General features: G+C 35.3%; 2 protein-coding genes across 2 annotated transcripts; both read left to right on the forward strand.

The window, feature by feature from the left end:
* The first annotated feature begins 3,488 nt into the window (after window positions 1–3,488).
* Window positions 3,489–4,820, forward strand: LOC121118640 (uncharacterized). Its single transcript, XM_040713225.2, has 4 exons — window positions 3,489–3,641; window positions 3,714–4,018; window positions 4,083–4,553; window positions 4,633–4,820. Exons 1-4 carry the CDS (start codon window positions 3,566–3,568, stop codon window positions 4,726–4,728), a joined length of 948 nt encoding a protein of 315 aa, XP_040569159.1. The 5' UTR covers window positions 3,489–3,565; the 3' UTR covers window positions 4,729–4,820.
* Window positions 4,821–6,199: 1,379 nt separating this feature from the next.
* Not1 (CCR4-NOT transcription complex subunit 1) lies at window positions 6,200–14,646 on the forward strand. The gene is made up of 5 exons (XM_040711366.2): window positions 6,200–6,773; window positions 6,836–6,997; window positions 7,054–7,338; window positions 7,397–7,552; window positions 7,618–14,646. Exons 1-5 carry the CDS (start codon window positions 6,726–6,728, stop codon window positions 14,551–14,553), a joined length of 7,587 nt encoding a protein of 2,528 aa, XP_040567300.1. The 5' UTR covers window positions 6,200–6,725; the 3' UTR covers window positions 14,554–14,646.
* The last annotated feature ends 1,410 nt before the right edge of the window (window positions 14,647–16,056 follow it).

Below are 16,056 nucleotides of genomic sequence, written 5' to 3' on the forward strand. Positions count from 1 at the left end.
GCCTATGTTCAAACTAAATAAAATCAGTCAATATTCATTAAACTTCCTTCATAATAAGAAAGAACAGAAGCACCCTTGGTGATGGACAATGTTTATACTTGTTTTATGTATTGAGTATTTATAAAAATAGTGTTGATTTGAATAAAATACAAAATATTTTTAGAAACAATAATCAGTTCGATTAATCTTAATCTTCAAATGACACATTTAATTAACATTATGTATATGAATTTCCTGAATAAAATTTATGATTAAGCTTTTTACTCATTAAATAATAAATTTTAGTAGCTTAACCAATGTCAAAATTTAGTTATTGATATGGTTTCCTGTTTTTTAACTTTTAAAAATTGAAAAGTCATGATAGCACGATAATCTAGGTACTAGAGACGGGGTTGGGGTATATATTTTTGGAGACTGAGTAGGTACGGATAATTGAACTTTGGAATATTTTAATACCCTTGAATAATTTTTAACAGTACAGCCTTAATTTCAATTAACTTAAAAAAGTACAAAATAATTTACTAAAGCAATTAAGTGATGAGTAAGGATGTGAAAATTATCGAAATCCTCGTGAGCATAAATTTTATTAAGAAGTATATACTGTTAAACTGCAAAATATTAGTACTTTTGTTGATTATTTCTCCATATTTAGAAAAAATTCAAACGTATAAGTGAGCAAGGAATGCTATAGTTTATATTGTGAACTCTGTCACTCATAAGTACAAAGGGATATGTGTAAAGAAAAAACTAAGTTTATGATAAGTATAGTCTTCACGTCAATAATATTTTACTATTGTCTGGTTATAACTTATAACCAATATGTGTTTAGTGGTACTGATTCTTATTAATGCTTACTTATGCATATGATGATATGTAGAAAAATAAAAGTTTTTAGTCGGCTAATATTTATTTTTTACATAAGAGTTTACTGAAAGAGGGAAAATTGATTAAACAAAAATTATTTATCGCAAGGTTAATAGAATTTCTATTTATCGAATACGAATACATAGTAGAATCTTAACCAGTAAATTCACTTCAAGTTGTAACTACTATTTAAATAAAGAAGATAATGATAATTACTAAGATAATATTCAAGTACTGAAATGCTCCAAGCGCTAGATGAATGGGGATTAGTTTAAGCTTAAATCTCAAGGAATAACCCAAATGGATTAGTTGCTAGTAGATTGAGAAGCAAATTTGACCATTCAAATTTATATTTAATAGCAGTCCATCCCTCATGCATCTAGAAATATTCATTAATATATATTAATGGAGACAAATTTGTCGTATGTCTATCGGTCTGAGGAGGACTTTTGAGTGTGTGCTTAATTAACTGTGTAATTTGAAGCAATGTCGACTACTCCCGCTAGTCTAAAAAAATCACTATTCAAACGAACTGGGATAAAGAGTACTCATTGTACAAAAGTCAACATATTTCTACATGGTTTTGCGTGTGGGAAAACATCAATTCTAAATTTCACAGAGAAAGGAAGTCAGTCTAGGAAGATTTACATGTTATAATGGCCTCGAAAAAGAAGAACAGAGAATCTAAAGTTTTGACTAGTTCCGAGCCTTTGACGATTTCCGATTAACACTCGTCTTTTTATGCCTACGAGGCGAGTTTTTGTGTCGTTTATTATGTACATTTTAAAAGTTTTGCTCGTGGCACATCATTAAAAATTGGCATCAAGTAGAATTAAATGCATGTATTGAGTTTCTTTATTCTTAAAGCCATTTGATGAAGTTTCAGGGGGCGTCTGCAGGATGATATTTTGGGTGGGGTTGGTTTTTAGAATTAAATTTTGCTCTACATCATAATTTGCTTAATTTATATATATATATCTAGATAATAATTTTTTTCTTCAATTCAATAATTTTTCAAAATTTATTTATTTTCGAACGCCCCTGAGTTTAATCAACCCTTATTTTATAGTTTTCCATATTGTGTTAAAAATATTAACTTTGAGCTCCCAAGATGGCGTCTCCTTCAATTTGCAATTTATGATGTCTTTGAAAATGCTCTATTATACGTGGTGCATCAACATACGAACAATATTGAATAAAAATTAAGAAAAATAGGCTTTATATTCAAATTTTTGGGATAAGTTAAGATAGCCAATAATTTTAGCAGTAATTTAGAACCTTTCTTTGATTTAACAGATTTATATTGGCTCCAATATAGCCCCTTTCAAATAATATAAGTCAGTTTCTCACTTTTTCATTGTGAATATTAATTTTGGGCAACTTCAAGTGCAATCTGCAGTGCACCTTAATGGTTAATAAGAATAATTTGTGCATAGAAATTGACAATGATTTGTAATAATCCAAATGTTTTGTTGCTTGTACCGGGAGTGTAGTTAGTGTTCCTTCATTCATAAATAAGTAATAGACAATAGACTTATGTGGGAGTACGTTAGTCTATAGAGCATTCCCTATACTAATAGCCAATAACCATTCATAATGTATTCATCAATCAGTCATGGTGATATGGTGAAACCTCGAACGTACTTAAATAAATCTACGTTTTATTATTTCCGGAAATTCCTTCAAAGTATATGTAAAAAAGAAACAAAAATTAATCTGATCCTCTTTTATTCATCTTAAATTTGAAATGAAGGTAAAAAGAGAAATAAAGAATTTCATTGGTTACTTTTTCTGACGTCACATCCTTCAGCTATTGATTAATATATATAAATAGCAAAATAGATATCTTGATAATTAATATTACATAATTATAATTGTAACTTGTACACTACGTACAAGCTACAATTTCTTTTACTATTAATGCCTTATTTATTTAATATAACACAAGCAATTTTAATAAACAACTCCATAATATACATTAAAATAAAATCACATCATTTTGGTCTATTAAAAGTACGGATTTCTTATGTATTACAAGTAATACCAATCGACCTATATTTGAACATTTTAACTTAGTAATGTGTTGCTGAATAATTATCAGTTATATTGTGATTTCTTGAAAATATTCAAAAATTAGAGCAGTATTACTCAGTCAAATCTGAATAAGGGAAACTGCTATTTTCCAGATAAAAAGGAGCCTATATTCAGATTTTTCTTAAATCTGAAGTATATAAAAAGACGACAATTTTTGGATTCTTTTGTAAATAATTAATTTTGGAACTTGCTAATTCGAGGCAACTCATGTTTTATCAGATCCTATTTTTAACAGATCATATGATAACCACACAAATTATATTGTTGTTTTAACATCATCCTTTCTTACTACAAATAATATAGTACGGTTGTTAAAAAAATTATAATTGTTAACTAAAAAATAAGGAATTATACGATTCCACTTCAAATAAACAAAAAATTATGACAGGTGTTTAAAGAATAATTTTATGATAATTGGAAAAAAAAACCAAAACTTATTAGCCGATCTTTTGTTTTTCCAGGTGAATTATGTTTTTGTATTACTAAAATTGACCCGTCCTCTTTTTATAAATGACCAACAATGTATTGTCTGGTTTTAGTAACTAATATATTATTATTAACATATCCCGTCTTCTTTCATTTAGCTATCAGTGTTTGATTGCTCAAAATGTATTTTCTTATACTCTATTTATTATTAGCGATTAAGACATCATTGGCAAGAACTATTCCTTCCTTTGACTTTGGTATTTTGCAAAGCTGGTCTTTATCAGACAATTCCTTTAACTAAAACTTTATTTCATTATAATTTATCTTAGGTGATAAAAGTAGAGAAGAGTTCTTACGATCCGCTATAGAAAGAAGCTCTCCTGGAAATGCTCGACTCCTAGCAGAATTATTTGGAGGTTTGGAACTTGGCATCAACTTAGGAGGGGAAACAAAAGCAGTCATATCGGTTGGAGGAGCGGCAACAAGATGTCAGCATCAATCTCCTTGCTTTGATGTGGCATGTGGACTATGTTATGATCCTTTATTACGAATTCATGGCCGTTGTGGCGGAGCAAGCTACTATACATGTCGAGGAACTCTTCCACAGTATTGTGTTCCCTTTTCTTGCACAGCGGTAAATATGGTTTTATTCTTCATTCTAATATCCATTTGTCTACATAAATGTTTTATCTTTAAAGACACCAGATGGTCGATCTGCTCGGCAGAATAGTGAATCAAAAAATGATGGGAAGGATGCTTATGGTCAGTCTAAAGTATTTGTTAAAACATTTCCAAAGGGGATGGGTGCACAAGGAGTTGGTTGTAGACAAAAACAAAAAGTCGAAGATCCAGGAAATTTTGAATATAATTCGCAGAATCAGGGCATTAATGCTAGAGCAGCACCAAGAAAAGGAAAGCCAAAGGATGTATCAGCTCTCCCTAAAAGCGATCTCGACGAACCTAAAATGCCAAGTTGGGCTTTAATAGTCCCAGAGCCAGTGACCTCTTGTCAAGGTGATGATATATGTGTGGACCTTAGATGTGGTAGATGTTATGATCCCTATCTCGGAACTCATACCCATTGCGGTAAAATGACTTATTTTGATTGTGCAACAAGTCTTCATGAAGAGTGTCAGCCGATTAGATGCACGGACGTGGACATTGATGATGTAAGTTTTTCAATATATTTGCGTGATACATTTTTATAACTAATATTAATTCCAAACTGTTATACGCGATTCATTTCAGATATTCACTGATCAAGTATCGGAAGGAAAAGAAGCAGATACTCTGATGGTCAGAAGTTTCTCTCCCATGAAAGACACTCCTTCCAAATGCTATTAGATTGAAACCTTTATATTTGATTGATTTGAATGTTTATAATTTTTTATGTTTTAAAATGTATCTTGTGTAATAAAGACTAAAAAATAACTGTATTATTCTCATGTAACATAGCATTTCATCTGATTTGAATTTGATTGATTAAAGAGTAAATCTAAGATTCAAAATTAGCATAATTTAGAATATTAGCTGAAAAGACACCCGTTTAAGACATATTGAAGATATCCATGTCCTTTCAGATGTTCAAAAGAACCTCTTCCAAGAGACAAGATAGCTGAAGTTTTACGTATGTGTACGCCTACTACTTATGTTATACGTTCTAGCTATCATTTATTATTTTCTTCGTTTTTATATTATTAAATCCTAGCAAAGTGAAGAAAAGATAGGACCCATACAACCGATGGATGTGGTTAGGACCGTTGAAAGGTAAAAAAAAGTTCAGACTGATAAGGTAATCAATCCGAAGACTGATCCAACACTAATAATGTCTTTCAAAATCATGTCTAAGAGAAAAAATAAATTTTTTCTCTAAAGTACATAATATTAGAGATTTAGTTACGAATATGTAACCATTCTGAGCATATAAATGTTTGGTACACAACTCGTTTGACGAATTATATATGAATACAGTGAGTACTCAACTCTCGATTTGGTAAAAATAATAAAATCCCACATAGAAACATAGATACAGCTGGATTCAAAAATTGTTGGTGGCTGACTTGCATAAAAAATCTTTTCCATTTTCTTGCAAGGGTCCAACTGTGTTTATTTATGGCCAATAGACAGATCTCTAATGATTGTTATAATTATAGTATTATAACAAATATGTACAATGTACATGTCAACTAAAGAATTTAATGTAATAAATAAGGGTATATTTCCTGATGAAGTCCAGGATATAGATAAATATGAAGGATGTAAGTAGCGGATAAAGAGGTGGAAGTAGATGGTATGACTGTTTTTTTGAACATTGAAATGAGGGTGGTGGGCAGATGAATGTAAAAAAGGAGGAGATAGAGAAGAAAGAAGGAAAAAAGAGACGAAGAAAGAGACATGGAAGAAGATAAGCATTGAAACAAAGACCACGTGATGTATATTTCTATAAGGTAGTGGTCGTAGCGACACTTTTTTTTTACCGCTAGGAGTGTTGAATATTACTGAAAATTTATTACAAATTACCCTTTTAACTCGATGAACAAGGCAAATTCCGCGTAGGAAAAGAAAAATAACCAAAAATGAGTGTGGGACGTCGTTTTTTGAAATAATAAAAAGCGACACCTTGCGTTTGAAAAAAGATATAAATACGATTCTATATCCCCTCAAGTTAACAGGCGCGTTTCCCTACTTTATTTTAAAGTTCTAGGAAGAAGAAGTGAGAGGATAGAAAGAAAATAGAGAAAGAGAGACAAAAAGAGATAATAAAAAAGGAAAGAGAGAGAGAGAGAGAGGAAGAAAGAGACAGGAAAGAAGGAGAAGGAATGTGAGCGGAGAGAGAGAGAGAAGAGAGAAAGAGAGAGAGAGAGAGAGGAAAAAGAAGGAAAGAGAGAGAGTTGTTGAAAAAAAAAAAAAAAAAAAAAAAAAAGGAGATGAAAAAAGGAGAAGAGAAGAAAGAAAAGAGCTGAAGAGCTGAAAGAAGAGTGAAGAGAAAAGATAGAATAAAGATAGAATACTGGAGATTGGAGTTGGTTTGTCTTTGATGAAGTAACGGAAGAGGCGAAATAAGAGTGTGAAAGCAGCGAGAAACTCAGGATTGAGGTGGAGTTGTGGAGAAGATTGTGGAGTGTGTGATCCGTTTGGAGGCTAATTTGGAGGGGATTTGCCTTGGTTTGGAAGAGTTTGAGAAGAGGGTTGAGTGTGGAAAGGGGATTGGGAGAATCGGCGCAAGTGTTGAGAAGAGGGGGCCAGATGTGGTCCTCGGATGATTTTCATCTCCGTGGGTGGTTGTTGAGTGATTGGATCCGGGCTCGACGTCTGCGACGAGTCCCTGACTTGATGGAATTATGAACCTAGAGTCTCTATCCTTCGCTCTATCTCAGATCAGTTATTTGGTAATTGCTGACTCATTGATTTAATCCTCTTTGATTTCCCTATTTCCCTATTTCCCTTGTAGATTGCGAGTTTGACGAAGAAAAACTACAAGAGTAGCACAAGCGAGTGCCTTTCCTTAATATCCACGTTCGGGCCCGAGGCTGAGAGACATTTATTCCGCTGTCTCTTTTCTCGAGTCGATTTCTCTCTTGAAAATAAGCCTCCGATTTCTCAAGAGTTGCAAGTAAGTGTGCGGCGCTGTTTGTCTCGTCCTTACTCCTACATTTTTACTCTTTTTAGTTTCTTATAAGTAAAGTTGACGACCTACTTAGTTCTCAAAGTCACTTTGTCTCCGTTTTGTGCTTCTCTCTGGATAATCCATTGCATCATCAAAAGACATTGAGGCCTTCGCCTGATTTACTATCCAATTTATCATTGAATCTTCGATTGTCGCCAATTAAAGATATTTTATTCTCCTTGGCCTTAACTCATTCCTCTATTTTGGAAATTAAAGCCTTAGCGCAATCCTTCTTTATAAAGAAATTTTCAGAGTACGCTAACAATAACTTAGCGTCTGACTCAAAGGTTACTATTTTCTTTTTTTTTTCTTTTCTTTTTTCGTTAATCAAAACTTTATTCTTAGGTTGATAACGACACAGACATCAATTCACTGTCTGAAGGTATTAATTATATATTGACAACGATTTATGAAAACGAAGATTATAAGGCTCTAAGAGTAGACGGATCATTGGACAAGTTTATAAATTACTTAAATCAAGAGTATTGTTCTTCAGACGCAGTGAGATATTGTGGAATACCCAATCCCTTTTAAATAGCTAAATCATTGTTATTATCTCTTTTTAGGAAGCTCCTACTGCTTTATTACCCTTTCTGGACTTGAATCATCAAGACCCTGATCCATCTCTATTAGCTGCTGCAATCAGTGAAATCACAATGGCGTCTAAGGGTCTTTTAGATGGATCTATCCCAGATGTCATTCGAGAATTGGGGTATCAGTTCACTAGTAACAGTGAGCATTGCAGAGATATGTTGCAAAAACTCTGTAGAGGTCAAGAAATACATGCGCAAATGGTTGCTCGTATAATTGGCGTCATGGTAAGGACTCATTCTGGGCTGGATGAGGGAGTGAATACTTCATCTAACGCAAATAATATTTGGGACAAAGATAAAGGTGCTGGTGAGCCGACCTCCTGGAACATGGATGTTTTTATTAAAGTTGTAAATGAATTACAACCTACGTTACACTGGAAAGAAATCATTTATGAGTTAGATCATCCAGGTTTCCTTGTGCCAGATAGGCAAGGTCTCATGCTTTTGATAAAAGCTTTGAGATTAGGTCTCCAAGCTCAGGGATTTCAAGGACCTTTTCCTTTTGAAATGTTTTATAGACATTGGAAAAACACAGAAGGTCAAGTTAGTCTTTTCCAACATTGCCTTCAAAACCCAGAGATTTTCTCTCTTGCGGATCATCATCATCATTCTGCAGCTTTTGAAGTATTAAAAGTACCTCCAGACTTGCAAAGTCGAGAAGTTTCATCTTGGGTTTCTTTGGAACTTGTCGATGCCCTTCTCTACTTGGCTGAACATGGACAATCCCATATTGTGACAGAATTGTTCAAATTTCCTCAAACACATTGTCCTGATGTCTTGGCTCTCTCATTGTTACAACTAAATACCCCTATTACACCTTTGCGTAGGGATTTACTTACAGTCCTGTTTCAGATATTTTTGGCAAATCATCCTAATTCATTAGTCATACTTGCGCATGCGTGGAACATGCCAGCTTTTAAAGTGATAGTTATTCAAGCGATGGACGAGTATTATCGTAAAGCTGCCGAAGAAGGTGATTGCGAGCATTCTCGACTTTCCCGTATTCTGGACGTGGCACAAGACCTTAAAGCGCTATCTGTGATGCTTAATGCTCAACCCATACCTTTTATCATCGATCTAGCTGTACTTGCATCAAGGAGAGAATATTTAAAACTCGAAAAGTGGTTGACGGATCAGATGATGGACCACGGTGAAGCTTCTGTGAAGGCCGTCGTTCAATATTTGCAAAGAAAAATTCCAGCTATAATGGGATCTGTTCCTGTGAAAGAAGAATATGTTCTTAAAAGTAATATTCCGTTAGATGCTCTCCCCATCATTTTAATGTGTCTTCAACAAATCATTACCAATGGCGCTAGAATACAAATGGATCTGAGAGAAACAATTATAACTATGGTCTCAAATTGTCAGGGTATATTAAGTAGAAGACAATCTCAACAACAGCCTCCTGTACCTCCACCAGTCGTACTGAGACCTCCTTCAAGATCAACCTTGGAGTCTAGTGGGACAGGCGGTTTTGGTAGTGGAAATTCAACTTTAAATAACACAACATCGTCAAATGGTTGTCCTATACGTACCACTCCACGATTACCTAGTAACAGCATGTTCCCAGTACATGATCCAATTGCGGGGATATCCAGCCAATTCCCCGGGGGGTTAAATTTAAACGCTCCAACTAGTTCCAGTGCAATAAGTCTTGGACCATTGGTATCTGGACCAGGGTCACCGAGTCGCATATTTGGGAATCCCACTACGTCGGTAGAAAGTTCCTCCCAGTTTGGAGGAATTATGCCTCAACCGCCTCCACATCATCATATCTCCGCCACTGTATCAAACTCAACGACTGCAGTTGGAACAACTGGTGCTGGTACCAGCATGCCCAGTGGTATGCAGTCTGGAATTGAACAACTTCGTCAAGGAAATATTGCTAACTTGTTGCCAGATATGTGTGGCCCTGTATCTAAGGAGATTGAAGACGAAACAAACAGCTACTTCCAAAGAATATATAACCGTCCGCCTTATCCAACATTATCGATTGATGAGGTTCTGGACTTGCTTAAAAAATTTCAAGATTCTCCAAACCAGCGAGAAAGAAGCCTTTTTAATTGTATGATTAAAAACCTGTTCGAAGAATATCAGTTTTTCTATCAATATCCCGACGCCGAGCTCCACATAACCTCCCAGCTTTTCGGGGGCATAATAGAAAGAGGACTTGTGCCAACTATTCCTCTTGGTATTGCTCTTAGATATGTCTTAGAAGCGCTAAGAAAACGTCTGGATAGTAATCTATACATCTTTGGGATTACAGCGCTGGATCGATTTAAAACACGATTAAAAGATTATCCTCAATATTGCCAACATATTAGTTGTATTCCTCATTTCAAAGACTTTCCTCCTCATTTAATCGAATGGGTTGAATTTGGTTCCCAGTCATTAGTACCACCTGGTGAGCCTCAGGCTCCAGATGGATCTTTTAGGCCTTCGTCACAAAGACGCAGTACTGAAATTGAAACTTTGCCTACTCAAACAACCACCCTTCAAGTAGCCAAAACTACCGTCACCGTTACAAGCACAACCTCTAGCTCAACAACGATTGTACGTCCATCAATTTCTACCGTTGGGGGTCGTCCATCTATTGCTAATACAACCAATATCGACACTTTAATCAATGCAAGGCAAGCGACAGGCCATTCGGAACTTGTAGTTCCATCTGTGGATATACAGGATAAAATAGCGTTTATTTTTAATAATCTAAGTCTCATGAACATGCAACAAAAGGCTGCGGATTTGAGAGAACAACTCAAAGATGATATTTACACAGTATGGTTAGCTCAATATTTGGTCATGAAACGTGCCAGCATTGAACCAAACTTTCACAATGTGTACTCGAGTTTTTTGGAAGTTCTATGTATGAACTCATTGTATGATGATGTAATTATAGAAACTTATCACAACATCCGTATCTTGTTGCGGAGTGACAAAGTTCAATTTAGCTGTTCTGATAGAACGCTTCTTAAGAATCTTGGACATTGGTTAGGCTTAATGACCCTGGCACGAAATAGACCTATTTTAACGATAGAACTTGACACCAAACCTCTTATAATTGAAGCTTATCACAATGGACAACATGAATTATTTTACATAGTACCTTTTATAGCCAAAGTTATGGAATCTTGTGCTAGAAGTAGGGTTTTTAAGCCACCTTGTCCCTGGACAATGGGAATCATGAATCTTTTAGCGGAATTGCATCAAGAACATGATCTGAAACTCAATTTAAAGTTTGAAATAGAAGTTTTGTGTAAGACTCTCAACCTGGATTTAAATACCTTGAGTCCTGGAAACTTACTAAAGGATTATGATAGACTGCACAAAATACTGAACGTTAAAAATTTTTCCCTACAACATCATCAGACCTCTATACAATCTCATCACCCAGCTGCTTTGGCAAAACCTGGTGGGGCGGAACCCTCTTTTGTCATGCCTACAGGACACAAGTTAGAACATGGTGGTGTAATGCATGGGGGAAATGTAACATCTTCGTCCAATATAGGAGCGTTTAACACACCTGTAACATCAGTCCAGCCTGGGTCTGCTGGTGCAGGAATGGGAGCAGCTCTTGTTGCTACACCTATAATCAGTTTGACAGGGTCTGCAGCACTTATGGGTGGGATGGGAATGCAAGGTCAAAATCCTAGGTTGTATGACACATCCCATCCTGAGTCATTGGCCGGACCTCCACAAACTAATGAACCTATGACACCGCCAGTTATTCAACAGCAACCCGCATCTAGTAATAACACAGTTACTCCTGCAACTTTAGTTCGGCAATCTGAACCCAAATTTCATTTCACGGATATTAACACCAGTAATTTAAATGGAATTGTACCACATATAAGTATAGATAGTCGATTAACACTACTAAGAGATCAACCTGACTTAGTTCAGCTAATTAAACTTGCAATTGAAAAATCTATTCAAGAATGGGCCTCTCCTGTCATTGATCGGGCCATCAAGATCGCTCTCACGACTTGTGAGCAAATAGTAAAAAAAGACTGTGCCCTAGATCATGATGAAAACAGATTACGCCACTCTGCTCATTACATGGTACGAAATTTAACTGCTGGCATGGCTATGATTACTTGTAGAGATCATTTACTCCTTTCTATCAAGACTCATCTGAAGAATTTTATGATTACTCTTGGGCGTAATCTTACTCCTAATCAAACAGAAGCAATTGAAATGACTGTGTCGGTAATAGCTAACGATAATGTTGAACTTGCTTGTGCTTTCATTCAAAAGAAAGCGATTGAAAAAGCAATTCCAGAAATTGATAAGAGACTTAAAGGTGAATACGACAATCGTATCCTAGCTCGTAAGGAAGGTCGGCGCCATTGGGATGGAGCTGCCTTGGCTTACCAGGCTGAACGAATGCCTGAAATGATTCGCCTCAAAGTTGGAGCTGTATCACAACAGCAAAATGCCGTATATGAAGAATTTGCGCATAATATTCCCGGCTTTAAGCCTTTAACAGACAGAGAAATTTTGGCTATTGCACCAAAACCACTTGTTGATCCTGGACCAGTCGTTTTGTCATCGTCTAGCAATACAATGGCCCCTTCAGAAGATTGTATTGCCATTCTTGATGAAGTATTCTCAAAGCTTGAACCATTTGTTGCAAATTGTACCGGTTTACCTACAACTCCTCATATGGCTAATCTACACGCACTTGTTCAGAATCTAGCCGTTACTCGTTCTAGCAAGGAGGTAAACACAATAAGTCTTTTAATCCACAAGGCTGTTGAAGGCTTATTGGAAGGGCTCACACCGAATCTTCCAGTAGAAACAGAAAATCTTGCGAGATATAGAGATGCGAATTTGTTAGTTCTGCGAGCTCTTTCTGATCCACGAGCATTTGGAGCCAATTGGACCAGTAGACAAGTAACGTTAGCTCTTATCGAAGCCCGTGAAGAACTCAAATATAATTTGGATGCTGTTGATATATTAATTAGATCTGGGTTTGTATCTCTTCTAGATTATGATAAACATCTGTCCCAAGCGATGCAGGGTGGAGAAAATGTAATAGCAACAGCTTTTGCCATGCATCTTTGTAAAATTTACTTAATAGATGACCGATCTAATGCTCACATAATTGAAAGTGATCTCTTTGGGACAATAGAAACCCTTCAAAAAATATCTACCAACTCGCCCAGACCTCCAGATGGAATTATCAGCTTAATGGAAATGATTAAGATGTCAAGTGAGAGACTAGAGCAAAACCTTGCAATGGCAGGTCCTACAGGACAATTACATTCCGGTATCCAGCAAGCTCGTGAATTTGGAGACCCCAGGGGCCTTTTGGAAAAAACGGAATTTTTGTTGCGGGAGTGGGTCAATGCGTACCATTCGAGGGACGCTGGCAAAGATTCAAGACAGGCATTTTTTATATTCGTCAAGCGTATGAACGAACACGGAATTTTAAAGACAGACGATTTGATTACCAGATTCTTTCGAATGTCTACTCAGATGTGTGTAGACCTTTGCTATAGGGCTCTCGCTGAACAGAATAATTCGCCTACTTTGGTGCGTGCAAAGTGCTTCCACACTTTGGATGCTTATGTCCGCTTAATCACTCTCCTTGTAAAACATTCTGGAGAGACACAAAATACTGTAACCAAAGTTAATTTGTTGAATAAAGTTCTAGGAATCGTCGCTGGAGTGCTACTCATAGACCATGATGTCCGTAATACGGGTTTCCAGCAAGTACCGTATCATCGAATTTTCATTATGTTGTTTTTGGAATTGAATACTCCAGATCATATCTTGGCTACCATCAATTTTCAAGTTTTAATGGCTTACAGCAATATGTTGCATCTGTTAAGACCGGCGAAAGCCCCCGGGTTCGCCTACGCTTGGCTCGAAATTGTATCGCATCGGGTCTTTATGCAACAAGTTTTAGTTAACAGTCCACAAGCGAAGAGTTGGCCAATGTATGCACAACTATTGGCAGATCTATTCAAATTCTTAGCTCCTTTCCTTAGAAACGCCGAGCTAGCAAAGCCTGTCCATCGATTATTTAGAGGAACACAACGGGTACTACTCGTGCTTTTACATGATTTCCCTGATTTCTTGAGTGATTATCATTATACTTTCTGCGACGTCATACCTCCAAACTGTATTCAAATGCGAAACCTTATTTTATCAGCTTTTCCACGGAGTATGCGTTTGCCCGATCCTTTTATGCCTAATTTGAAAGTTGATATGCTTCCTGAAATATCAATTGCGCCACGAATGTGTGCTAATTATTCAGCAATGCTAAAACCAAGTTTTAAGAAAGAGCTGGATTCATATTTGAAAAATAGAGGTCCAGTTTCATTTCTCGTTGAAGTGAGGAGTCACTTGGTAATTAATGGAAGTGGTGGTGAGTCTGGAGGCAATGGCACAAATTGTTCAAACCGGTACAATATTCAAATGATCAATGCCCTCGTGATGCACGTAGGAATATCAGCCATTAACTATATCCGGTCCAAACAATTAGCGCCAAATATGGCTACCATTGCTCATTCATCTCATATGGATATATTCCAAAACTTGGCTGTGGATCTCGAGACGGAGGGAAGATACTTGTTTTTAAACTGTATTGCAAACCAGCTACGTTATCCTAACTCTCACACTCATTACTTTTCCTGTACCTTATTGTATCTTTTTGCTGAGGCCAATACGCAAGCAATTCAGGAACAAATTACAAGAGTCCTTCTTGAGAGACTCATTGTTAATCGTCCTCACCCATGGGGACTTCTCATTACTTTTATCGAGCTCATCAAAAATCCAACCTATAAATTTTGGACCCATGATTTTGTGCATTGCGCCCCAGAGATAAGGAAATTATTTGAATCCGTAGCCAGGTCTTGTATGGTTCCCTCCTTGCCAAGGGACAATGGAGATAACGAATAATAATAATCATTAAATATTTTTTTAAACAAATTTCTAATACAAAAAATATAAAACTTCGAAAAGACAAAAAAAAAAAAAAAAAAAGAGACAAAACTTAAATAATAAATGAAAGAAGAAGCGAAGCTAATCTAGAAAATAGTTCTCCTATTGATGCTTTCACTTAGGCCGTCAAATGAATACTCCCACTCACTTATTACCCATATCAATATTTTTATATTTTTAATATCGGGCTAATATTTTCTAATAGTACATTTATGGATCAGCAGTTAATTATTATTTATAGTGAAAGTGACTTTAACGATCGGATGGACAGTAAATCAAAGACTCAGAAACAATTTATGGTTTACAAAGAAATAGTGCGTGATAATGACGACGCAATGGGTGAAACATTAGGGGAAAATTATTTACATTATTATTATTATTATCACTATTATTATAATTATTTCTATTTACCACTATAATTATTATTAATACTATTGCTCCAGAAGTTATTTTTTCAATGATAATTTAAAGTTTCGCAGATTATAAACTGATTACATTTCTGTAGTTTTTTTGTTTTGTAAATATTTTCGTGATTTTTTTTCCTTAATATAATTATTTTTTCCTATATTATCTTGGCGTTTATATATACTTTTTTTCTCCTTTGCTGTCCTTGTTTGTAGATTATATGAATTTAAAAAAATTAAGAAATGTGTGAATAAAGTATTGGATAATTTTCAAGTGACTCATATTTCTTTCAACCCATATTTATCTGTTTTGTTTCAAATTTAATTATTAAAACCTACCATTCACATGTAAAGACTTTTTAATTATTTGTATTTTATCTATGTATTTTATTTAGTAGAAACTGAATGAGTATTCAAATTTAATGTCTGGTACAAGTGCATTTCTATATTTTTGAAAAAAAGAACATATCAAGAGAGGTAATATTTTTTTCTTTTAACACTAAATCTGTGATTCCAAACCTTTTCATCACTGCGGAAACCCTAAGCAGTGGAGGAGCTGTAGCCCCCCTAAATTAAGGAATTTTTCTTTTTACTATAAATTTTTTTTTAGTCAGGATGACAAAAAAAATTACGTGAAAATAGGGGAATTTTTTTCTAACGATTTATTTTCTTAATAACAAAGGTAATTCGGGAAAATTATGCAGCAGAGCAAGAAGAAGAATATTTGAATTTCTATGTGAATTTTTTTTGAAAATTGAAATACTTAGTGAATACCTATGGATTTTCTCAAAAAATCCCTAAAAAAGCCCCAAAACCTGCTAAGGGTAATTTTAGGAGAATATTTGGTTGTGAAATTTTTATTTTGAGGTCACATCATTGCCATAAATACGACTTTGTTATTTGGAGAGGGAGAGGATCTGGGGATTCACTGTAGGGTCATTCCATGTCAAATCAACGAGAATAGCTAAGAATCAAATTTCAAGAAGTTTTAGTTCTTTTGGATCAAAAATATACAAGAAAAAGTAGTGTCCGGTAAAAAGACATTAAAGTGACGTTG

Source organism: Lepeophtheirus salmonis, chromosome 5 (assembly GCF_016086655.4).
Source record: "Lepeophtheirus salmonis chromosome 5, UVic_Lsal_1.4, whole genome shotgun sequence".
In the NCBI taxonomy this organism is placed as follows: Eukaryota; Metazoa; Arthropoda; class Copepoda; order Siphonostomatoida; family Caligidae; genus Lepeophtheirus; species Lepeophtheirus salmonis.